The sequence below is a fragment of the Salminus brasiliensis genome, chromosome 10, assembly GCF_030463535.1.
Source record: "Salminus brasiliensis chromosome 10, fSalBra1.hap2, whole genome shotgun sequence".
NCBI lineage: Eukaryota > Metazoa > Chordata > Actinopteri > Characiformes > Bryconidae > Salminus > Salminus brasiliensis.
In genome coordinates this window covers 40832371-40857370 of record NC_132887.1, presented here as the reverse complement: position 1 = coordinate 40857370, position 25000 = coordinate 40832371, and the positions used below count along the sequence as shown (strand labels likewise).

General features: G+C 46.3%; 2 protein-coding genes across 3 annotated transcripts in view; one reads left to right on the top strand and one right to left on the bottom strand.

The window, feature by feature from the left end:
* rps6ka1 (ribosomal protein S6 kinase a, polypeptide 1) overlaps positions 1-17728 on the bottom strand; it is a 45203-nt gene extending 27475 nt beyond the window's left edge. For both annotated transcript variants that reach the window (XM_072690143.1, XM_072690140.1), the window contains exons 1-2: positions 17194-17728; positions 6506-6550 (exon numbers count right to left, since the gene is read on the bottom strand). In XM_072690143.1, the coding sequence (XP_072546244.1) occupies positions 6506-6550; positions 17194-17256 (108 nt within the window). In that variant the 5' untranslated portion in view covers positions 17257-17728. The remainder of the gene's footprint in view (positions 1-6505; positions 6551-17193) is intronic.
* Positions 17729-18130: 402 nt separating this feature from the next.
* Positions 18131-25000, top strand: part of cnksr1 (connector enhancer of kinase suppressor of Ras 1) — a 33354-nt gene continuing 26484 nt past the window's right edge. The window contains exon 1 of the mRNA XM_072688910.1: positions 18131-18155. Coding sequence (XP_072545011.1) covers positions 18131-18155 — 25 coding nt within the window. The remainder of the gene's footprint in view (positions 18156-25000) is intronic.

Genomic DNA, 25000 nt, shown 5'->3' with positions numbered 1-25000 from the left:
AAACCTGCAGGAAGGAACCAGGAGCACCAGCACGGCTCTCCCAACCGACCCAGCAGACCCAACTCGCCCGGCAGAGCTAACTCGCCCGGCTCACCCAGCAGACCCAGCTCGCCCGGCAGACCCAGCTCGCCCAACACGCCCAGCGGACCCAACTCGCCCAGCGGACCCAACTCGCCCAGCGGACCCAACTCGCCCAGCGGACCCAACTCGCCCAGCGGACCCAAATTTGTCTGCAATCAGGTCATTTTTATTTAACTCGCCCGGCAGAGCCAACTCGCCCGGCAGAGCCAACTCGCCCGGCTCACCCAGCAGACCCAGCTCGCCCGGCAGACCCAGCTCGCCCGGCAGACCCAGCTCGCCCAGCTCGCCCAGCGGACCCAACTCGCCCAGCGGACCCAACTCGCCCAGCGGACCCAAATTTGTCTGCAATCAGGTCATTTTTATTTAACTCGCCCGGCAGAGCCAACTCGCCCGGCTCGCCCAGCAGACCCAGCTCGCCCAGCAGACCCAGCTCGCCCAGCAGACCCAGCTCTGCCCAGCTCGCCCGGCAGACCCAGCTCTGCCCAACTCGCCCGGCAGACCCAACTCGCCCAGCGGACCCAACTCGCCCAGCGGCTGATTTACCACACCTGCCCTAAACCTGCAGGAAGGAACCAGGAGCACCAGCACGACTCTCCCAACCGACCCAGCAGACCCAACTCTGCCCGGCAGACCCAGCTCTGCCCAGCTCGCCCGGCAGACCCAGCTCTGCCCAGCTCGCCCGGCAGACCCAGCTCGCACGGCAGACCCAGCTCGCACAACTCTGCCGGCAGACCCAGCACGCCCAGCAGACCCAACAGATTCGGAACTGGTACTGTAATGTACCGAATGCAGACATCATCACTGTACCGAGGGCAGTCGTCTACAGTGAGCGGAGGTTTTTGGGACTCAGGTCTTCGTTAAATGGTTTTAGTAAATCCTCTTCCTCTCCTACAGATACAGAAAGCAGAGCGCGGCAGTACAGAGGCTCTCTGAGGAGGCTGAAGGAGCTGCAGTGTGCTGCTGTAGCTCTGCATTACTAAACCTGCTCAATGAGACAGACTTTCTGAAGACACCCTCGGGTTTCAGACTGGCTCTCTTAAAGACGTCCGTCCTTGAACTGGAGGAGCATCTAGAATTCACCCTCAGAATTCAACCAAGCTCACCAACACGCCTTTCATCTTCCCTTTCTACCCACAACCCCCCAGAGGCCAAACGCCACGCTCTGAGCAGCGGAGAGGACGCAGATCTCTGCACGGGGGGCTCGTTACTCCACCCAAACTACAGAAGTCAAAAGTAATGGTAACATCTAGTGTCCAGAGTCTGTCCTGCTCCTGCTGCACTCCGGCCGAGATTACTGGACATGGAGCTATTTATTCCCACTGCGTCTCTCTTTGTGTGTGTGTGTGTGTGTGTGTGTGTGGGGGGGGGGGGGGGGGGGGTATAGGGGGTATAGAGGGTAGGGTATTATTAGCCGCTGCAGTGTCCATCTCTAATCGATGCAGCGGCCGGAGCACACGGCCACTCCGGAGGACAGAGTTTGAGCAGGGAGGACAAGCTGGACGGTCCGGCTGTCAGGAGCTCCTACTAGCATTCAGCCTTTCTACTGTAGCTTTCACTCCGCCGACCATGAGGTTTAGGAGCAGGTTTAGGTTTATGCCAGGTTGGGTGTAGATAATAGGGCCACATCCAGGTTTAGGACCAGAATTAGGCTTTAGGTTTGGGCTAGGACCAGGGTTCAGTTTAGGTTAGAGCCGGGACCAGGCTTAGGTCCAGGGTTTGAGCTAGAACAAGGTTTAAGTCCAGGGTTAGAGCCGGGACCAGGCTTAGGTCCAGGGTTAGAGCTAGGACCAGGGTTAGTTTTAGGTTTTAGATCTAGGACCTTGATTTGGTTTAGCCTTTTGGGTTATTTTAGGTTTAGGGCTAGTATCAGGTTAAGATTGATGACCAGGGTTAGGGTTTAGGTTTTAGGCTAGGGCTCGGGCCAAGTTAAGGAGCAGCTTAAGGTTTAGGTAGAGGACCAGGTTCAGTTTAGGTTTTTTGGTTAAGGGCTAGGACCAGTGTTAGCTTTAGGACCAGGACCGGGTTTAGCTTTTAGGTTAGGGCTAGGACCAGGGTTTAGGACTAGGTTTCAGTTTTGGGATTGGACCACGTTTAGATTTTAGGTTAGGGATGAGACTAGGTTTAGGACCAGGGTAAGGTTTAGGACCAGGTTTAGGGATAAAACAACGTGATCTGAATATATATATTTAGTTGAACGCACGTTAAAGATGATCTACAGAGCATCTAAAGCATCACCACCACACACACACACACACACACACACACACACACACACACACACACACACACACACACACACTGAAGAATGAGGGGCGTTTCAGTCGGACTGTGTGCAGGACCATGTTGGCGTGTACGGGCTAATGGGATCACTGGTTATTATCTGTGGCCCTGCTCTGCACCAGATTAGCTGTAATCCAGGGGGGCTAATTAGCAGGCTGCTTATTCGAGCCCCCGCTTGAGAAGTCTCCACAGGTGACACTTTTCACACCTGAACCAAAATAGCTCGTCTCAGGAGGAGCTCCAGACGCTCCATCTGTCAGATTCAGATTCGGCGCAAACCTGGATCACCTGAGCGCTGTTCTACACTCTTTAGCACAGTTGTGCGCGAGGCAACTTATCTGGACTTGTGTGGGCGGAGCCTCTGAGGCTGCTTCCGTGTGCCAAAAATCTAACTACTGTACTAAACAGTTATAGCTGCGTTCTGATTGGCTATCAGAGTTTGTGAGATGGAGATATCTGAGATGGAGGCTCTGAAACATTCAATCAAACCAGCGAATCATCCTGAAAAGGATTCATACGAAGAGCTCACAACTCTGCTCACTAGCCCCCTCTCCTGGTCGAACGGGATAATCCGCACTATGTTTTTGATTATTATCAGGTTTTATTAATATCATCGAAATGTGGGCGGAGCCTCTAAAGCTATATATATATATATTACATATATTACATAAATAAAATAAAATAAGTGATTTATAAATAATAAAAGAATAAATATAAATATAAAATACTTATATTTATATTTATTCTCTTATTATTTATATATTAATTGTTGTATTTATTATTATAATATCTATTTTTTTTTTACTTTAATGTGATCTTTAAAAATATATTTAATTACAATATTATATTGAGTAAAATCTCGCTCAAGTTAATAAACATTAAAACGTTGAAAGTTCTGAGAAATTCTGCTCCAAAATCATAAACATATTAACCCAAATCAATCAGAACTCACGGCCTCGGACCCGCGGCGGGCCTGTAATCTCCAGTGCTGTCGATGCGTATGGTCTGTAAAGCAAGCAGTTCCAGGTAAAACACACACTCACACACACTCACACACACTCACACACACTCACACAGATTTCTTGGCTGCCTCAGACGTTCACACAGCGCTGTTCACCAAACCACACCGCAACAGACTGCAGCTGATGGAACTAGAGTCGAGAGTCTCTCACAGCCTCAAGGCCATTCACAGCTTCATTGAGGAACAGATCGTCTCCAGTTCTGGACAAACGCGAAACCGGACAGCCGCGAAAATTCATCAGGAGCAGAGCAGTGCGGGGTCCGGGGTCACTGTGCGTCATTACGAGGGGTCAGGGCTTAAGCATGTCTGAATATCAAACCTGTGGGACGTGAGGCGTGTATGGTGGGGAGTTCTGCACAGGCTCTCTGACCACAGGAAACTGACCACATTCTGCTCAGGTCATCAGATCTGCCCACTCACACTGCCCACATCAAAGCTGGGCTTCATCCCAATGCTGGTCTCTCTGATTGGTGGATAGGTCTGTGCCGTACTAGGAATATCCACCAATAGAGTAACAGCACGGATCCTATTGCTGGATTTTTAGCCAAGCTGTTCTCCTATTGGTGCAATTTTTGCCATGCAATTCTCCTATTGGTGAAAATGTATCCATGTTATCCTAATGGTGGGTTTTAGCCACACCCTTTTCTTATTAGTGGATGTTATGGATTTATGGATTTATGGCCCAAAGCCCATAAGCTTCTCGTATTGCTGGATTTTAAGCCATAACCTTCTCTTATTGGTGGAACTGGAGCTATGTTATCGTAAGGGTGGGTTTTAGCCAGGCCTGTGTCCCGAATTTCTTTAGCCAGAACCTTCTCCTATTAGTTAGCCATGCCAGCCTGCTATTGGTGGACTGAAGTCTCACAGGTACAGGCATTGGTAAGTTATTGCCGGCCTTCTCTTGTACAGCACTGAGAGAGAGAGTGAGAGACTCTGTCCACCCTCCAGAAAACGCAGTTGTAAAGGTCAGGCTGCTCTTCTGAAAGATAAACACACAGATGGGCTCCAACCGCTTATAAACTCCAGCCCCCTCAGAGCAGAGCGGTGTGGAGAGCCGAGACTCCAGCCCCAAGATTCAACACTCAACCCCTTCCAATCACTTCTGAGAGCTGCTAATACAATTCCCATGTACTGCAGAACCCCACCCTCCCAGGCCCCCATAACACTGCCTTCAGGCCACCCATATGCAGCCGGCCTGCTCCCACTGCGCTTATTTATATTCACTTATTTGGCTCTCGTTCAGTCTGAGTCAGGGTCCACACACACACACACACACACACACACACACACACACACACACACACACACACACACACACACATTTCTTAGCAGTGTAAACAATAGAATAAACAATCCAGAAGGCGCATTAGAAACCCAACACAAGCTGAGAAAAAGCAATAAACAAACGAATAAAATCAATAGTAATCAATAACTAACAAATGAACACCAATTCTGACAGCTGGAGATATTTTAACAATTACTGCTCACCTAAACCTTATCAGGCATTTTCCACATTTTGGATGTATTGGTATTATGGTATTATGGAATTATTGGTGTTATGGTATGGTATTACCATGGTAATGGTATTATGGTATAATTGGTATTATTTGGTATTATTGTATTTATGGTATTATTTGGTATTGGTATTGTTTTATTTACTATTTTTTTTAAATGATTTTTAATAAATTCTTTAATAAAAATATTTGAATAAAACGACAATTAAAGTATTTCCAGTCTCCTAGTCTAAAATAACTAGCAAATCATGTCCAGACCTACAGACAGAGCGCTGCTGTCCTTTGCTTAAAATAACAAACAGAAAAACAGAATATGGGAAGGGGCCCAGAATGCAGCCCTGAGGCACTCCACATATTTTCCATCATGAGCTTTCTCTGTCCAGACGAATAACTCTCCATTCCACTGACAGCAGATCACCTAAGCAGAGCAGTGTATTCTCCAAAATGAGACTGCAGTTTATGAAGGCAAAAGGCTGCAGTAAGGGCTAAACCCCAACACCATCACAGTGCAGAGCGGTGTAGTCCCTCAACTGCACCAACCTGAACACCCTGCGCACAACTGCAGCGGAACAGGGAAGGGCAAAGGGCGAAGGGCTCCCTGAAACCACCCTCGAAGTGCTAGAAATGCTGTATATTAACCATAATTTGACATATGTTCATTTATTTATCAAAATATGCCCAGCAGGGGGCAGTGGAGGGCATGAATTACAGAGGTGAGAGTGCAAAAGAACTGAAATCTGCCACGACCGTTCATTAATCTGAACAGCCTGCAGTGGAGCCAGAGCGATTCTCCTGTTCTTACAATCAAGAAGTCTGTTGGAGTGATGATGCCACAGAAGAACCATTTCGGTTCCCTAAAGAACCTTTAATAATGATACCAAATAAGGTCTACACGAGTTTCTTATCCTAGAACAATTTAGAGTTCCCTAAAAAATATTTAATAAAGGTACCAAATAAGATTCCCTGCAGTGATGTCATACTGTATCAGAACCATTTTCGGTTCCCCTGAAGAACCTTTAACAGAGGTACTAAATGAGGTTCACTGTAATAATACTTGAATAAAAAGTATAGTATAAGTAAGTATAATAAATTAAAGTATAAAAAAAAAGTACAAAATAATGACGCTCTGAGTGAGGTCATAGATCCCCAAAGAACTGGTAACCTGTAACAGCGGTACCAAATAAGGTCCACTTTAGTAATGCCATTTAAGAACCTGTTCCAGTTCCCTAAATGGTGCTAAATAACATTCCTGATATGACGTCAGTTCACAGAAGAACCATGTTTGGTTCCCTGGAGAACTGAAGAAAGGTACCAATGAAGTTCTTTTGAAGTGATGCCATGTTTCAGTTCCCTGAGGAACCGGACTGGTCAGTGGCTGGTTCTTTAAAACTCATTTGCATAAGTGAGATGTAGAAGAGATGTACATAAAAACGTTCTAGAGCAATGAAAATTTGGTTAGAACCGTATATGCAAGTCGAGAACCATTCAGGACAAAAAAACCAGTACACTCCAACACAGCTGGATAAGGATGGCTAACAAGCAGGGGAAAAGGGGTGTGTGTGCGTGTGTGTGTGTGTGTGTGTGTGTGTGTGTGTTCATTTCCTGTTACCTTGACTCCCGGAGCGACTCCATCCTCAGCTGTGCTCTGTCCATTCTGAAAGAAAAAAAATGAAGTAGGAGATGTTAGGGGATGTGTGTACTTACACACAAAACTGTGAGTGTGTGTGTGTGTGTGTGTGTGTGTGTGTGTGTGTGTGTGTGTGTGTGTGTGTGTGTGTGTGTGTGTGTGTGTGTGTTCTTGTTCTGCGCACAGCTGGGTCTGGCACGCTCACACATGTCTAATCAGCAGCATTAACAGCACAGTGTGTTCCTCTATAGGCTGTAAGACTCCCTGCAGAACATTGTAATCACCACACTCTCGGGCCTGCGGACGGAGAACCCTCCATTACGTTAATTAAAACGAGTGAACGAGCGAAAACGCAAGAAAGAGTGAAGAAGGATTATCGCTACTAATTCTCTAAAGTCTAGACGGGCTGAAAAAGCGCTAATGACGAGGCCTTTAACTCCCTGAGCATTCGCAGGGACTAGGAAGTCTAGCCATTCACTCACAACAATTCACATCAGGGAGCTCAAAGTCTGCAAACTGAGCCATTTTCATTATCATCCAAACCCACCAGTGAAGCTTTTATACTGCGAGTTTTATATGGAATGATGATGATGAAGGTAAAATAGTGAATAGAGAATCTCAACTAATGCAGTTCTCTTTAGGGACTACTTTCTGTAGCTGCACTACACCCTGCAGCATGTATCCCTCCACCATTTTAATGATCTGGTTCTAAAAGCAGGTTCTAGAGCCGAACTCTTCTCAGAACTCTGGTAGAACCGTGTCTCAGGCATCAGGCAGCGTCTTCATCACCATTAGGTGAAGAACTTTCTGTGAGGAGCTTCTTTTAGAGCTCCAGTTCTGACTGAGGAAGGTTATCTAGAACCGAGCGTTTAACACCAAACCCCCCAAACCCCCACTCTCCACTTTGCATCGTAGGCGTTTAATTTCGCAGAGAATTTTGAAATATTGGTGGAGGTTCTCTTTAACAGTACTGGGCTCACTTATGGTGCTAATGCTGCCAACGCTGCTGTGGTGGTTGATGTGTTGCATGCCATGTAGGAGACTGGGGTTCGATTCTGGGTCTGACTATGCTGTACTACACCAATACGAGTCCCTGGGCAAGACTCCGAACACTACATTGGCCGGCCTCCGTAATACGAGTAATCTTGTAAGTCGCTCTAGATTAGAACGGCAGCTAAATGCTGTGAATGTAAATGCTAACGCTGCTAACGCTGCTAACGCTGCTAACGTTTTGAAATGCCGCTCTGTGAAGAACTAAGCAATGCTATCTTGAGCCAGAACGCTTCCCTCTGTATCAGCGAGAACAGCAGGGCTTTAGAGGGCTACAGTAATACAGCCGAAATTACCGCAGTGAATAAAAGGAGAGAGTGCGCGAGAGTGCGCGAGAGTGCGCGAGAGTGCGCACGCGAGAGAGAATGACAGAATATGAAGGAGCGAGGGAGGACGGAGATGGAGGGAGTGTGTTATTGTGCTCGTGACTCTGTAGAGCCGTTTACAGTGAAATTAAAATGTCATCAGACGAGTGTTAAACTGCCTGCACCATTACAGCGCCAGAAGCTGCAGCACCGCCGCCGCCGCCGCCGCGATAATAGCAGTGTGTCCATGAGGCTCGGAGATGATGAGGAGAAAATTACAGGAGCAAAAAAGAAAAATCTAATTTGCACAGTCCTTCAAAACCCCACCTAAACCTGATCCAGCAGATCATCGGAGACGAGTTCAGCGTCTCAGGTTTGCTTATGCTGCTTCACACGGAGGCTACGAGGCTGATGGAGCAATGGAGCTAACGGGTAATGGAAGCTTTTGTAATTAGCAATTAGCGACACCGGGCAGGACAGATTTTCTGCACCTTTTCCAGTCAGATTCACGTCTAATCAGCATGCAGTTTCAAATCTGACTGAAACCCGGGTTCATCTGACGGCGTTTAACTCCGTCAGGGCTGCGAGAGCTAGTGCTAGCTCAAACCGTTCCGGCTTAAACGCAGAGAAATGAAGCTGGAACGCAGTTCAGGAGCACGTTTAGGTGTGTTTACTGTGTGTTTTACATTTTAACAGAAAATTCTTCAGTAAAAATCTAAACTTAAAGCCCGAATCTCTGAATAACACTGGAAAAGCTGGTTAGCCTGTTAGCGTCTTGGCTAATGCTATATCTGCTACCCAGGCTAGCGTACACTGCTGTCCTGCTTTATTTCAGCGGGCAAAATAAAGTCAGTCATAAATAAAGTAAATTCATAAATAAATAAATATAACTTTTTAATCAAATGTGCCAAATTTATAAATTTTCAACTTATAATGGAGGGACCAAATAATGTTCACTTGAGCGATGCAATCTAAAGACATTTTCAGGGGTCTTAAAAAATATTTATTAATAATACAAATAATAGTAATAATAAAAAAGTTTCTAGCAGTGAGGTCAGTAGAACCATTTTTGGTTCCCTAAATAACTAAATAAAGACACCAATTAAAGTCTTTTGAAGTGATGCCATTTTCAGTTCCCCGAAGAACCTTCCAGAACCTTCTGCTGGTTCATTAAAACTCATCTCCATCACGCAGACGTGGAAGTGTGAGCAGCTGTTTTTGCCCAGCACACGCCGAGGGTGGATAATGCTTAGCACCAACATCTAAACTCGTAAACATGAGCAATTAGCTAAGATTGCGTCGTTACTATGGCAACCACTGTGGATATGCGGGCAGATGCGGTCCCTACAGTGCAGCTGGAACCTGAAATCCGAGCACTGAGTCCAAACATCAGACGTAACCAACAGATCCGGCTACTTAACGGTGCTCCACCTCACAGGAAAGCACTGACCGATATATCGGGACGCTCTGGAGCAGGAAGGTCATCGTGCCCAATGCCAAGTGTGGGCTGTGGGGTTCTCTGGAGTGATGGAGCTTCATCCAATACCTCCGGGATGGAGGTATTGGATCAGCACCTGACCTCACGGATGCAATCAAATCCTCTTCACATCAACTGTTACATCAGCTAGCATAAAGCCTTCTTGTACACGTACTACCTAAGAGTTTTGGGGGGGCAGATGAGGCGTAAACAGCCTGTGGTCAGTTTTTAATGAATTTTATATAAGTGGACCGAGGGTGCCGGCTGTTGTGCCCCAGGGAGAGGGCATTAGAAGGGCAGGGGAGACATGGGCCTGGAAGGAAGCATGGTAAGGAAAAGGAACCTCCGTCTTTCTAAGCCTTTCAAACTACACTGTATGTCCAAATGTTTGTGGACACCCCTTCTAATCAATGCCAATAGAATAGGACTCTCTGGAGCAGATCAACATCTTGACTCTATTGGCAGCATGCTGCCTAAAGGCAGGCATGGGCTAGAGGGGTATAAAGCCCCCCAACATTGAGGAGCTGTGGAGCAGTGGAAGAACTGTGTTTTATGGAATGATGGTGGTGGAGCTCCATCCAGTACTTTTGGAATGAGTTGGGGAGATGGGGGTAATGAGGGTGGAGATCATCATCATAATCATCCAACATCCTGACCTCACGACCTAACATTCTTGTCACTAAATGCAATCAAATCCTCACAGCAGTGCTCTGCTCCAGAATCTAGTAGAAAGTCTTCTTCTCTGGACAGTAGAGACAGTTACTCCAACAGAAGCAGCATCAGCTATTTTTAATATCCTTGCTTTCAGAACAAACACAGAATTAGCAGGTGTCCAAATACTTTTGTCCTTTTAGCGTACTGCTGTAATTGTGCTGTGGGGTCATAGATAGACTGGTCAGTGTGTGGACGGTGGGCTGAAAGGCAGGAATGGTTCGGAGCGCCGGCAGAAAAATGTCCTTTTCCAGCTTACTGCCGTTACCACGGTAACACCATTGCTCTGACCCGGCTAATGTGTTTCTCTGTAGTGGGACCGTAGCTCTATTACTATCAGAAGTGTGTGTGTGTGTGTGTGTGTGTGTGTGTGTGTGTGTGGATCTATAAGGCGGGGCTGTTCAGTGCAGTAGTTTCAGTCAGTGAGTGACAAGGCCACTGCTTATTTATTTATTTATTTATTTATTTATTTATTTATTTATTTTCCCTTCTGTTTTTCTTCCCTGCTCTTCTCGCGCTCTTATTTCTCAGGGCATTTTCCTTTTTGTCTGCTACAATTTCTTCCTTTTCTCCTCAATTTAATCTCTTTACCTTTATTACATTTAGATTATATCTTTTCTCATAATTTCTTTCTTGATTTTTTTTCTCATAATTTATTCATTCATTTTCATCCTTCCTTTGTCCATCATTCTGTTCCTCTCCATCATTATCCCTCACAAATGCATCAAATACGTTTAAAGCGTGATGTCCAGTGGACAACGGCACCATCAGTATGACCAGAGCATCACTAGCTTTCAGCAGCCGGGGCCCCGAGAGAGCACAATCGGCCTTGCTCTGATCAGGGTGGGTAGGTGGTATGCGTCAGATCCGGGGACATGGTGTGTGTGTAAAATACGATGTGAAGTACTGTTTTTTTAATCTGTTCAATTTAGTGAATAGATAGACAGTGTCTTAGAGGATGGGTTTACTTCACATCAACCACACCTCGTTTCATCAGAGGCGCTCTAACCTTTGCATATGAATAAAAAGCAAATCGCCAAAAAAAAAAAAAAAAAAAAAAAAAAAAAAACACAACCCGCCCACACACACGCACAACAGACAGCAGGCCATTACTCCAGCTCAGCATCCGGTTGGCAGAGCCAATTTACACCCACTCTACAATTCACACAACGAATCAAATACCTTCTGATTCACAGAATCAGTTCACTGGATTTCAACCACATCAAAACCTTTACGAAAAACTTGCAACACTTGCAACAACTGACAACACACACACACACACACACACACACACACACACACACACACACACACACACACACACACACACAGCTTGTCTAGTCCCTGAAGAGAGGTACTGCCAATAGAATTGGACCCTCTTGAGCAGATCAACATGAACCGATTGGCACCATGCAGTGCTTTGGGATAAGTTGAGGCGGGGTCGTCTTCTTCTCTGGACAGTAGAGACAGTTACTCCAACAGAAGCAGGATCAGCTCTTTAATATCCTGATTTCAGAAGAAACAGTAAATGAGCAGGTGTCCCAATATTTTTGTCCAAATAGTGCAGCACCACTGCCTGCACTAAAGAACCACTGAAGAACGTTGAAGTGTTTGTTTTGTGTGTGTGTGTGTGTGTTTTTGTGTGTGTAGACGAACACTGCTTCAACGGTTCAGTTAATGAATCACTGGGAATCAGTTTGTTCAGGTGATTCATGAAAAAAAACTGATTCATCCACTAGGAACCAGGCCTTCGCCTGAGGCCCTGAAAACAACTGAGGTTTGAGGAGTAATAAAAAAATCCAGCTGCAGGCGGTGCCGGGTCAGCCCAGATTACAGACACCGCTCTGAGAAAGTTCCAACGTTCTACGAGCCCTGTACTGTAAACACACTAACAGATCTGGATCATCTACAGGATCTGAAGAACCAAGTAATCAAACCTTTACAAACGGGGGTTCTCCTGGTTTTTTAGAACGGTCATTGGTTCCACATTTGAGAAAAAAAAAGACTGTAAACCTCTCTCAGAACACAGAACCCATATAAGCACGCAAACGGTTCTGTAGGAAAAGGCCTTGGAGTGAGGGGGGGGTTCGGTCAGACCCAACAGGACTGAAGATGAAGCTCCTACTGAAATTCCCCTGAATTGTGCTGTGTGTGTATGTGTGTGTGAGAGAGAGAGAGAGAGAGAGAGAGAGAGAGAGAGAGAGAGAGAGAGAGAGAGAGAGAGAGAGAGAAGCTGTTCAGGCATGCATTTGTCTCTTTACTCTGAACACATACTGCTAAACACACATACACACACACACACACATACACACACACACACATACTGAAATACAGCTCATAAGAGACGTCTGGCAAAAGAGAGAGAGAGAGAGAGAGAGAGAGAGAGAGGGAGGTGGGTAAAGAGTAATATGGGGAGAAAGAGAGCGAGAGAGAGACATGACGAAAGATGAGAATGTGGTAGAGAGAGAAAGAGGAGAGCAGAGCGCAGAGAGAGAGAGAGATAAAAGAGAGAAAATTTAGAGAGTAAAAGAGCGAGAGGGCGCGAGAGGTGTTTGGGTTAATTCTCTCTTTTTTTTGAGTAAAGCTCGAGTCACAGCTACGTCACTAACGACCCTCATACCTGCTGACTAATCACTGCTGCTTCTGCTGTCAGCAGACCAGACTGAGAACACACACACACACACACACCCCGCTGCAGTCTCTAGAGCGTTAGCTCCATTACTGCAGGAGACGGGTCAAGTACCCAGTCTTCATAAAAGGTCCATCTGGGATCAAGCAGACGTCAGGCTGGAGGGACCGGTCCACACGGCTGCTCCGGAACACAGCGGCCTTATCCAATCAAAAGCCCAGGAGATGGACCACAAGAATAACCACAGAATCTGGGTCTGTTCCAGCACACACACACACACACACACACACACACACACACAATGAAGGAAAGCCATCAGTCACAACGTCCCTCAGAATCATTTCACGAATGAGCGAGCGAGTGTGTGGAAGACTAAAAAAGGGACAAGGAAAGGGACAAAAGTATGTGGACGCCTGCGCCTCTGCAGTGTTCCTTCAGAAATCAAGTGTATTGGCCACGGGTTTGTCCCCTTTTACCCCAGTAACAGCCTCTGCTCTACAAGGACGGCTTTATTATGGACAGTGCAACATTGCTGTGTGAGGATTTGATTGAATTCAGCCCCACGAGAGCAAGAGTATCAGTGAAGTCAGGTCCTGAAGTTGGATGACTGGTTTGTTCTGCTACTCCAACTCATCCCAAAAGTACTGGATGGAGCTCCACCACCATCATTCCAGAGAACACAGTTCTTCCACTGCTCCACAGCTCCTCAATGCTGGGGGGCTTTATACTGTGTGAGCTAGTCTTTGGAGAAGGCCATTATCTAGCCCCTCTTAGGAGTGTCGCATCCCTCCCCGCTGACCTTCTGCCTCCCGTTACTAAACATCCAAACTCCTGAAGAACGGTATAGATCAGCTGATACGGTGAAAGCTCTGCTGGCAACATCTCAAGGTCTTATGACGGCTATGAGCCTGAGTTTGAATTATGGAAGAGTGCAGCAGTGCTGCAGCAGTTAGTCATCAGTAATGTGGATTATGGAAAAACGTCAATTTCAACCGATGCTCCGAATTCTCTGAATTATTCAGTGTGTGAGAGCTGAGCTGAGCTCAGTCAGAGTCGGGGGTTCGGTATGAATCTGAGCTTCACTGTAGAGAAACTGACCCACTCTGATCTCTCTACAGTAGTGGTGAATGGGACCGGGGGTCGGTCGCCATGACTACAACACAGATATAGCCACTATTTATTTACTATGCAAATCCACCAGTGAATGAGTGCAACTTAAAAGTAGCTGAAGGCTGTCCGCAAACATTGGGACAACATGGTTGGACATTTCCCTACATTCCTGCTGGACACTACTGAAGAAACAGGTTTGCCCGCTATTGGTTCTGGCTCTGAAAGTCAGGGGAACCATCTGGATGCTCCAAGACTGCTGACATACGCAGAGCAGGCTGCTACAGGCTTCAGGGTTGAAGTACATTGCACCCTGTTCCCGTAGCGATGGGCCGTGTACAGACACGGCCACAGCCGCGCTGCACAAAGGCTCGAGGCCGGCTGGAACACGCCGTTTCCTCCTGCCAGCCTCGCTCACCAACCCTGCCAACATCAGGTCTCCAAGAGCCTGCACGCCCTCTCCAAACACGGAGAACTGAGAGAGCCTGTCAGTCAGAATTAGAAAGAACTGTGTGTGATCACGTGAGATCAGACTCAGGTGATCAGACTGTCAGAAACGTGAGTTATAATTTAGTCTTGTGATCAGACCGGTCATTAGTCTGAGCTTGAGTTTAGTGCTTTCGTCAGACAGGTCATTAGAGTGACTTTATGTCAATGGTGTGACAAAGCAGGTCATTAATATGGATTTTACTTTAGTAGGTTGATCAGACGGGACATTAATAACAGTTTTACATTACTTGTTTGATCAGACATGTAATAAGTGTGACATTTATGTGAATGATGTGATCAAGCAGGTCATTAATATGAATTTTACTTTAGTAGGTTGATCAGACTGGACATTATTAACAGCTTTATTTTACTTGTCTGATCAGACATGTCATTAGAGTAATATTTATGTCAGTGGCGTGATCAATCATGTCAATAATATGAATTGCACTTTATTTTACATCAGGAGTTCGACTTTTAACTTACCTGTGTGATCAGACAAATTATTGGTGTAATTCTAAAGTTGTTGGTTTGATCAGACAGGTCATTAACAAAACTTGCTTTACTCAACATCAGAGAAGTGTGAGTTAAACTTCATTAGTTTGATTAGACAGAACATTAGCGTTATATTTTACTTTCCTAGCATGATTAGACAGTCCATAATTAAGAGGTAAACCTAAAAGAGTCCATTATCGTACATTTTACTTTTGCAGTGTAATCGGAGAGAGGTCATTAGCGTCGGCTTTACTGTACCGTTGTGACCGGATAGTCCATTAGGGAGAATTTTAATAGAGTCTCCACTGTTGAGTGTTTTACTTTAATGGCATGATCAGACAGGTCAATAGTGTAACTTTTACTTTAATGCTATGAGAGACAGGTCATTATTGTGAGTTTCACTTCAGTAGTGTGATCAGACAGGTCATTAATGTGAGTTACCACAGCAGCGTGATCAGACAGGTCATTAATGGGAGTTTTACCGTAGCAGTGTGATCAGACAGGTCATTAATGGGAGTTTTACCGTAGCAGTGTGATCAGACAGGTCATTAATGGGACTTTTACCACAGCAGTGTGATCAGACAGGTCATTAATGGGACTTTTACCACAGCAGTGTGATCAGACAGGTCATTAATGTGACTTTTACCGTAGCAGTGTGATCAGACAGGTCATTAATGTGACTTTTACCGTAGCAGTGTGATCAGACAGGTCATTAATGGGAGTTTTACCGTAGCAGTGTGATCAGACAGGTCATTAATGGGAGTTTTACCGTAGCAGTGTGATCAGACAGGTCATTAATATGAGTTTTACCGTAGCAGTGTGATCAGACAGGTCATTAATATGAGTTTTACCGTAGCAGTGTGATCAGACAGGTCATTAATGTGAGTTTTACCACAGCAGTGTGATCAGACAGGTCATTAATGGGAGTTTTACCACAGCAGTGTGATCAGACAGGTCATTAATGGGAGTTTTACCACAGCAGTGTGATCAGACAGGTCATTAATGGGAGTTTTACTTTAGCACTGTGATCAGACAGGTCATTAATGGGAGTTTTACTGTAGCAGTGTGATCAGACAGGTCATTAATGGGAGTTTTACTTTAGCAGTGTGATCAGACAGGTCATTAATGGGAGTTTTACTTTAGCAGTGTGATCAGACAGGTCATTAATGGGAGTTTTACTGTAGCAGAGTGATCAGACAGGTCATTAATGGGAGTTTTACTGTAGCAGTGTGATCAGACAGGTCATTAATGGGAGTTTTACTGTAGCAGTGTGATCAGACAGGTCATTAATGGGAGTTTTACTGTAGCAGTGTGATCAGACAGGTCATTAATGGGAGTTTTACTTTAGCAGTGTGATCAGACAGGTCATTAATGGGAGTTTTACTTTAGCAGTGTGATCAGACAGGTCATTAATGGGAGTTTTACTTTAGCAGTGTGATCAGACAGGTCATTAATGGGAGTTTTACTGTAGCAGTGTGATCAGACAGGTCATTAATGGGAGTTTTACCGTAGCAGTGTGATCAGACAGGTCATTAATGTGAGTTTTACCGTAGCAGTGTGATCAGACAGGTCATTAATGGGAGTTTTACCGTAGCAGTGTGATCAGACAGGTCATTAATGGGAGTTTTACCGTAGCAGTGTGATCAGACAGGTCATTAATGGGAGTTTTACCGTAGCAGTGTGATCAGACAGGTCATTAATGGGAGTTTTACTTTAGCAGTGTGATCAGACAGGTCATTAATGGGAGTTTTACTTTAGCAGTGTGATCAGACAGGTCATTAATGGGAGTTTTACTTTAGCAGTGTGATCAGACAGGTCATTAATGGGAGTTTTACTGTAGCAGAGTGATCAGACAGGTCATTAATGGGAGTTTTACTGTAGCAGTGTGATCAGACAGGTCATTAATGTGAGTTTTACCGTAGCAGTGTGATCAGACAGGTCATTAATGGGAGTTTTACTGTAGCAGAGTGATCAGACAGGTCATTAATGGGAGTTTTACTGTAGCAGAGTGATCAGACAGGTCATTAATGGGAGTTTTACTTTAGCAGTGTGATCAGACAGGTCATTAATGGGAGTTTTACTGTAGCAGTGTGATCAGACAGGTCATTAATGGGAGTTTTACTGTAGCAGAGTGATCAGACAGGTCATTAATGGGAGTTTTACTGTAGCAGAGTGATCAGACAGGTCATTAATGGGAGTTTTACTGTAGCAGTGTGATCAGACAGGTCATTAATGGGAGTTTTACTGTAGCAGAGTGATCAGACAGGTCATTAATGGGAGTTTTACTGTAGCAGAGTGATCAGACAGGTCATTAATGGGAGTTTTACTGTAGCAGTGTGATCAGACAGGTCATTAATGGGAGTTTTACTTTAGCAGTGTGACCTCAGCCCCGGTGTGCCCCCCTCCTCACCTCCGTCTCCAGCTGCACCAGCTCCATTTTGGGCCATGGCTCCGCCAGCTGAGCGAGTGGCATTTTCAGCACGACTTTCCCCCCCTGCTCTCCTCTGAAACGTCGAAGTGTGAGGAAACGCGGGTTCCCCCCAAGAGGTCCCAGTTAAACCAGTCTCCTTAGGAAGAGTGCTGCTGGTGCTGCTGGGGCTCACTTCACTCCCACTCCAGGGACGCTCACACCGCAGAGCTGCCGAGCTGCCGAGCGCGGTCTGGAACCGGAGACGTCCTGCGCGTGAATGTGATTCACGTTCACTCGACGTCGATGTGCTCTCCCCTCAGCGGCGCCGGTGGAAGAGGAGCCCTATAAATACAACGACCTGATTGAAACCTCTCAGGGTTTCTTTAACGCTATCCAGTGCTGGACACACACATTCCTCCAGAAACAGCGCCGTCACAGAGCCCCGGTGGTTCTCTCTCTCTCTCTCTCTCTCTCTCTCTCTCACACACACACACACACACACATGCACACACACTCACGCGCACTCGAGTGCTTCTAAATTTGCGAGGAAACCGAGTGAACCGTCAGTCAGCTGGTTCGGGCACGTTACGCTTTCTTTCCCACCCCTATTCGGACAAGCCCCGCCCTCCCCGCGCTGTGATTGGTTATAGCTTTCTCTAAGCCACTACCTCCCTTCTAGATTGATTTGTGTACTAGATTCGTTATAGGACTACTCGAAGCCTCTTGGGCTGTTCTAGATAACCGCTCTAGAACTATTTAAGAACGTCCGCATGAACTACTAGTCAGTCCTGGCACAGCTGGGCGGGGCTTGCGCGTTCGAAGACGGCGGGCTGCGTGTGAGTAGCCAATCCCAGCGCAGAATGGGAGGGGCCTGTGCGGTTTAAAGACGGGAATTGCCTGTTGGTATGAGAGTACTACTGGCCAATCGCAGCGCAACATGGGCGGGGCCTGTCGGACTACGGGTGGGAAAATACAAATCCTCTGAATGAAGTGGCGCTCTTTCACGCCTCCCTCTGGCCGCATAGTGAAAGTGCCCCTACCTCCTTTCCACTTTATTAGAAACACCTACCTTGTGCTTCTTCACTGGCCACTTTATTAGAAACACCTACCTTGTGCTTCTTCCCTGGCCACTTTACTAGAAACACCTACCTTGTGCTTCTTCACTGGCCACTTTATTAGAAACACCTACCTTGTGCTTCCTCACTGGCCACTTTATTAGAAACATCTACCTTGTGCTTCTTCCCTGGCCACTTTATTAGAAACACCTACCTTGTGCCTCTTCCCTGGCCACTTTACTAGAAACACCTACCTTGTGCTTCTTCACTGGCCACTTTACTAGAAACACCTACCCTGTGCTTCTTCCCTGGCCACTTTACTAGAAACCCCGGCTCTTCTTCACTGGCCACTTTATTAGAAACCCCTGCGCTGTGCTTCTTCACTGGTCAGTGATAATAATGAAAGTGTCAGTGTTTCCAGCACCATCAGATCTGGACACCGGTTCAGTTTGGTTGGCACTAATACAGTAACATACTGAGCTGATTGGCACAAAGGGTTGTGATACACCGTTACCACACACACACACATTTACACACACATATTTACACACACACACACACACACACACACACACACACATAAACCAAGTGACTCCAAGTGGTTACTACTGGCAACCAGAGAAAGGCTGCCAGTGCTGTAGATTCTGCTGCCAAGTATGAAGGAGAGCGGCGTGAGGCCGGGTTTGAATGAAAGCCTGCTGGACGGGCCGACGGGCCGAGAGTCTGAGGAGTGAAGCGCATAACAGCAGCTCCATTCAGTCCAGACTCGTGGAGGCGTGTTCTAGCGGGAAATGGAAGTGGCTGGTTCTGTAGGTGCCACTCGTGGGGAGCCGTTTCGGACCAAACCGGGCCAAACTAGACATCTTCAACACAGAACAAGCAGCTGTGGTACGGATCATTGTTTATGGAGCAGGCTGGTCCGGAGAGCTGCAGACCCGGGAGCCTTGGTTCCACTCTGTGGTTCTATGCCATGCTCTTTTGTGAGTGTTGTTGAAAGTGCTGCTCCAATAAAACCGAACTGAGCTGGACTGAACTGACCGGGGGTCAGCCATCAGTCAGTGCCCAAGAGCCCCTGAGCCCCTGACTGTCCTCTCTCCAGTGGTGTCCCGTTAGCGGCAGGGCTTTCTCTGAGACAATTTAGAAAGTCAACAGATCCAGAACTAAAACCTGATGTATATATGTGTGTGTGTGTGTGTGTATGTGTGTGTGTGTGTGTGTGTGTGTGTGTTCAGGCAGTAAGGGATTAGGTGAATGCACACTGATGTGAGCAGGTAAACACAACCACGCAATCTTTAAGCTCATTGAGAGAATTTAGGGAATCCCTTAGAGTGTGTGTATGTGTGTGTGTGTGTGTGTGTGTGTGTGTGTGTGTGTGTGTGTGTGTGTGGAACGAAAGAGTAAAACAGAGCAGTCACTGGGGTATGACTCAACATGTAGCATGACTCTTCCCCTATTTCACACACACACACACACACACACAGAGTAATGTGTCTCCCTCCTTTGGCTTATCTCCCCCTCACTCCTGCAGGGTTTTTATCACTGAGTGTGTGTGTGTGTGTGTGTGTGTGTGTGTGTGTGTGTGTAGCTGATTTACAGTCCCTGCAGTGTGTATGCGGACAGAATGAAAACTGGAGTGCAGAGGAAACACGCACACAAACAGCAGTGTAGCTCCGCCCCTCCATCCTACACCAGATTAACCACACCCACTCAGCCTACAGCACTTTAGCCCCGCCCATTCAGCCTACAGCAGTTCAGCTCCGCCCATTCAGCTTACAGCAGTTCAACCCCACCTATTCAGCCTACAGCAGTTCAGCCCCGCCCATTCAGCCTGGCCCAATTTGAATTCACTAATTTTGTGATGTCACAAAACCCAAACTCATTTACATATTAAAGGAGTGTTTCAGCCTGAACTGCTTTATTCAAGTCAGCCAACAGAACAGAGCTCATTTGCAAATGTTAGCCTTAAAGAGACAGTAACACAAAAAGCCTGTTGAGTTCTGCTGGATCCTACAGGTTGGAAAATGAACTCCGGCAACTGGTGCTGGTGTCAGAAGTGGAAATAGAGGGAAACGCAGGGTAGGGGCTCTTTAATCAGGGCTTCAGAGGGGCAGCATGTGTGGATTCTACTCGCTTTGCTTGTAAATCACTTTAGATTACATCGCCTGTCAAACGAACAGAGGTCCGCGTACTGACCGACTCATGCCCCGGCCCACTGAGCTGCCGCTCGGTTTATCACGCTGGGAAATGGCCGCGGCAGCCGGCACACACACTTCCATGTTAAACACACAGGGCCAGTGTAAAGCCCGAGGGTGTGTGTGTGTGTGTGAGCAGAGCCAGCATCCTAATCCTTGCAGAAACACACTCTATATACACACCCTGAGGTCAGAGCAGGGTTTGGAGTGAGCTGCAGTACACGCCAACACACACACACACACACACACACACACACACACACTCTGATCCTGGCAGCATGCGTGTGTCTACATGCACCCCCACTTTTAGTCAAGGGGGAGCAACATTCCTCTGGCAACCCAACCGAACATCCAGCTACACTGACTGACTACGGCTGATCTGCGGCTGTTATTCATGAGCACACACTTCCTCTCGTGTTCGGTTGCTTTAATATGTAAATGAGTTTTTGTGACATCACAAAGGCAGTGAGTTCCAAGCGGACCTAGGCCTCGCTACGCAGACTGGCGCTGGTATGACCTTTGACCGTCTCAGGACTGTGGTGTTATTGGTGATAGCGCACTGATTACTGATTTCATATGTAAATGAGTTGGTTTGTGACGTCACAAAAGCAGTGAATGCTAAATGAGCTCAGAGGTAGCTAAACAGACAACTGACAAAGAATGCTCTATGATTGCATCACAGCCACTTATGTAATATGTAAATGATGTTTGTTTTTGATTTGCGAAGTCATTCCTTATGTCTTATGTTTTAGAGCTTTATTATGTAAATGAGTTTGTGGCTTTGTGACATCACAAAAGCAGCACATTCAGGCCTAGACTCTACGGCCGCATCACAGCCATGATGTTTTCTGTGACAGCACCCTCCCTTTAGTGTTCAGCTGCTTTAATATGCAAATGAGTTGGCTTTGTGACATCACAAAAGCAATTAATTAATTAAAAAAACTGCATGTTCCCAAACCACACCTCTTATTTCAGACAACTGGAGCCATGATAGGGCCCTTTACCGTCGGGGGACAGTACAGGATATTCAGCTCTGCTTTGAAAGCGAGAGATAGTGCGAGAGAGAGAGAGAGAGAGAGAATGGTGGTCTTTAATGGCTCTCTGATGGAAGGTTGGGGGGGGGGGTGTTCATTAGCCGCTGTAGTGGAGACAGGGTAATTAGCCAGCTTAGAGAGAGCTTAAATAAAGCACATCGGTGAAGCTAGCAGCTGATGGTGTGAAAGAGGAATACGCAAGAATGGACAAAAGTATTGGGACGCCTGCCCATTCATTGTTTCTTCCTAGCATAGTGAAAGAAGCACTACCACACCCACCACACGCTGGCTGGCCACAGAACACCCTTGATTTAAAGGAAGGGGTTAACAGCAGATGGAATTGGAACACAGCCCGTTCAGTACCCAAGTCCATTTTGCATTGCTGTGAGGATTTTATGGCTTTCAGTGACAAGAGCGTTAGTAAGGTCACTGAACGCCATCCCATCCAAAAGTACTGGATGGAGCTCCACCACCACCATCATTCCAGAGAACACAGTTCCTCAGACGTCTAAAGCTCTACTAAAAGCTCCTCCCAGAAAGTTCTTCACCTAATGGTGATGAAGACGCTGCCTGATGCCTGAGACACGGTTCTACCAGAGTTCTGAGAAGAGTTCGGCTCTAGAATCTGCTTTTAGAACCAGATCATTAAAATGGTGGAGGGATACATGCTGCAGGGTGTAGTGCTGCTACAGAAAGTAGTCCCTAAAGAAAACTGGATTAGTGGAGATTCTCTATTCACTATTTTACCTTCATCATCATCATCATCATTCCATATAAAACTTGAGTAGCTGCACTGGTGGGTTTGGATAGGAGATACATTATGGGCTGTATTTGTGTTGTAGTCATGGTGACCGACGCCTGCCTCCATTCACCAGCACTGTACAGTAATCAGAGTGGGTCAGTTTCTCCAGCATGGGAACTGTGGGCCGTGTGTAGAGTGAACGGTCTCTTCTCGCTGTGTGTTGCTGTGGGGTGGAGGGAGCGTGCTCAGACATGCAGAAGAGTGTGCGGTATTCAGCCCTGCCCTCTACCACTCACCCACTCTGTCTATCTATCTATCTGTCTGTGTGTAGCTCTTCTGGAAAGTTCAAGGCTGTGTGAGAGAAGCTCTTCAGCTAGCTCGGCTAAAGCTGTGCTGAAATGCAAATGAGAGCCGACCCCTCAGTCGTCCAGTCTGCTTGCTCAGTAACAGCAGAGCGCTGCAGAGACACTTGTAGAGGGCTCGTTATACAAGAACCGGAGAAGAACGTGTACCTGCACGAGCTCCGCACTCTAGAACCTTAAACGGACCCTCAGTGATGCTCAGGAGACTGCAATATGCAAATAAGCAATCACAGTGTATTTTACTCAGAGAGCATCCTGGCCAATCAGAGCTTCCCATGAGTTACTGTGCGCATTACCTGTCCTCTGGTCCCACCTGCTCATCAAAGACTTGACCACTTCATTGCCTGTCCAGTGGACACACCTGGTCAACATATGCATGACCACATCTTCACCTGTCCACTGTTTACACCTGGTCATCATATACATAATCACTTCATCACCTGTCCCCTTGTCCCACCTGGTCATCACATACATGAGCACCTCATTATCTGTCCAGTGGACACACCTGGGCATCATATACCCGACCATGCCATCACCTGTCCAGGTTGCACAACTTATGACCTGTCCACTGATAACACCTGTACATCATACACCTGAAAACTTCACCACTTGTCCCGTGGCCACTTCATACATGACCACGTCATTACTTGTCCCCTGGTCCCACCTGGTCATTACATACATGAGCACCTCATTATCTGTCCAGTGGACACACCTGGTCATCATTATATACCTGACCACTTCATCACCTGTCCCCTGATCACACCTGGTCATTATTTACCTGACCACTACATTACCTGTCCAATGGTCACACCTGGCCATCATATGCCTGACCATGCCATCACCTGTCCAGTGGCCACACCTGGTCGCTTCATCACCTGTCCACTGGAGCTGTTATTACACAGTCATTCATCCTCAGTCTGCTCAGCTGTGATACTACTGTGCACCAGCCAGCAGGGGGAGCTGTGTTCCAGTGCCTTGGTCTGCACTGCGCTGACTCTGCCTGACCCCTCATCTGTCTAGTTGTGGAGAAACATCAGTTTGGGGATCAGAAGATGGACACACCCTTTAACCTTTTACTTCACAGTCTAAAGATGTGCGGCCCGATTGCATCTAAGCACTGATGGTGATGATCATTAGGCTGGTGTTCCTCACATTCCTCCCCTCACACACTACCGCTCCTGTACGTCTATCAGGACCCAAACAGAGCCCTGTAGGAGTTCCTCTGACACTGTCAGAACTGATTCAGGACCAGCGTGCCGCGGCCGCACCCTCTGTTTCAACAGCTTTCCATAGAAACAGAAATGACTCAGATTTCAGCCTTACAGTAAAATCGCTGTATTATGGGATGTTTCCTGAACGCTGTCAGGATAGGGCAGCTGGATCAGTGCTTTATTAATTCTCAGCTTTTAGACTTCAACCAGTACTTTATTTGTGTTTTATTTAGTTGTTTATTAATTCAGTAGTGTAAGACTTAATTTAGTGTATATTTGTTAATTTAGCACTGCAGGTTTTTCGCCAGGTGTTAGTTAAGTAATTTGAGACATGAGTACTGCAGGTGTTAATTCAGTACTGCAGGAGTTAATTCAGTACTGCAGGTATTAATTCAGTACGGCAGGTGTTAATTCAGTACTGCAGGAGTTAATTCAGTACTGCAGGTGTTAATTCAGTACTGCAGGTGTTATTCAGTACTGCAGGAGGTAATTCAGTACTGCAGGTGTTAATTCAGTACTGCAGGAGTTAATTCAGTACTGTGTGTTAATTCAGTACTGTGTGTTAATTCAGTACTGCAGGAGTTAATTCAGTACTGTGTGTTAATTCAGTACTGCAGGAGTTAATTCAGTACTGCAGGAGTTAATTCAGTACTGTGTGTTAATTCAGTACTGCAGGAGTTAATTCAGTACTGCAGGTGTTAATTCAGTACTGCAGGTGTTAATTCAGTACTGCAGGAGGTAATTCAGTACTGTGTGTTAATTCAGTACTGCAGGAGTTAATTCAGTACTGTGTGTTAATTCAGTACTGCAGGAGTTAATTCAGTACTGCAGGAGGTAATTCAGTACTGTGTGTTAATTCAGTACTGCAGGAGTTAATTCAGTACTGCAGGAGGTAATTCAGTACTGTGTGTTAATTCAGTACTGCAGGAGTTAATTCAGTACTGCAGGAGTTAATTCAGTACTGCAGGAGGTAATTCAGTACTGTGTGTTAATTCAGTACTGCAGGAGTTAATTCAGTACTGTGTGTTAATTCAGTACTGCAGGTGTTAATTCAGTACTGCAGGAGGTAATTCAGTACTGTGTGTTAATTCAGTACTGCAGGAGGTAATTCAGTACTGCAGGAGTTAATTCAGTACTGCAGGAGGTAATTCAGTACTGTGTGTTAATTCAGTACTGTGTGTTAATTCAGTACTGCAGGAGGTAATTCAGTA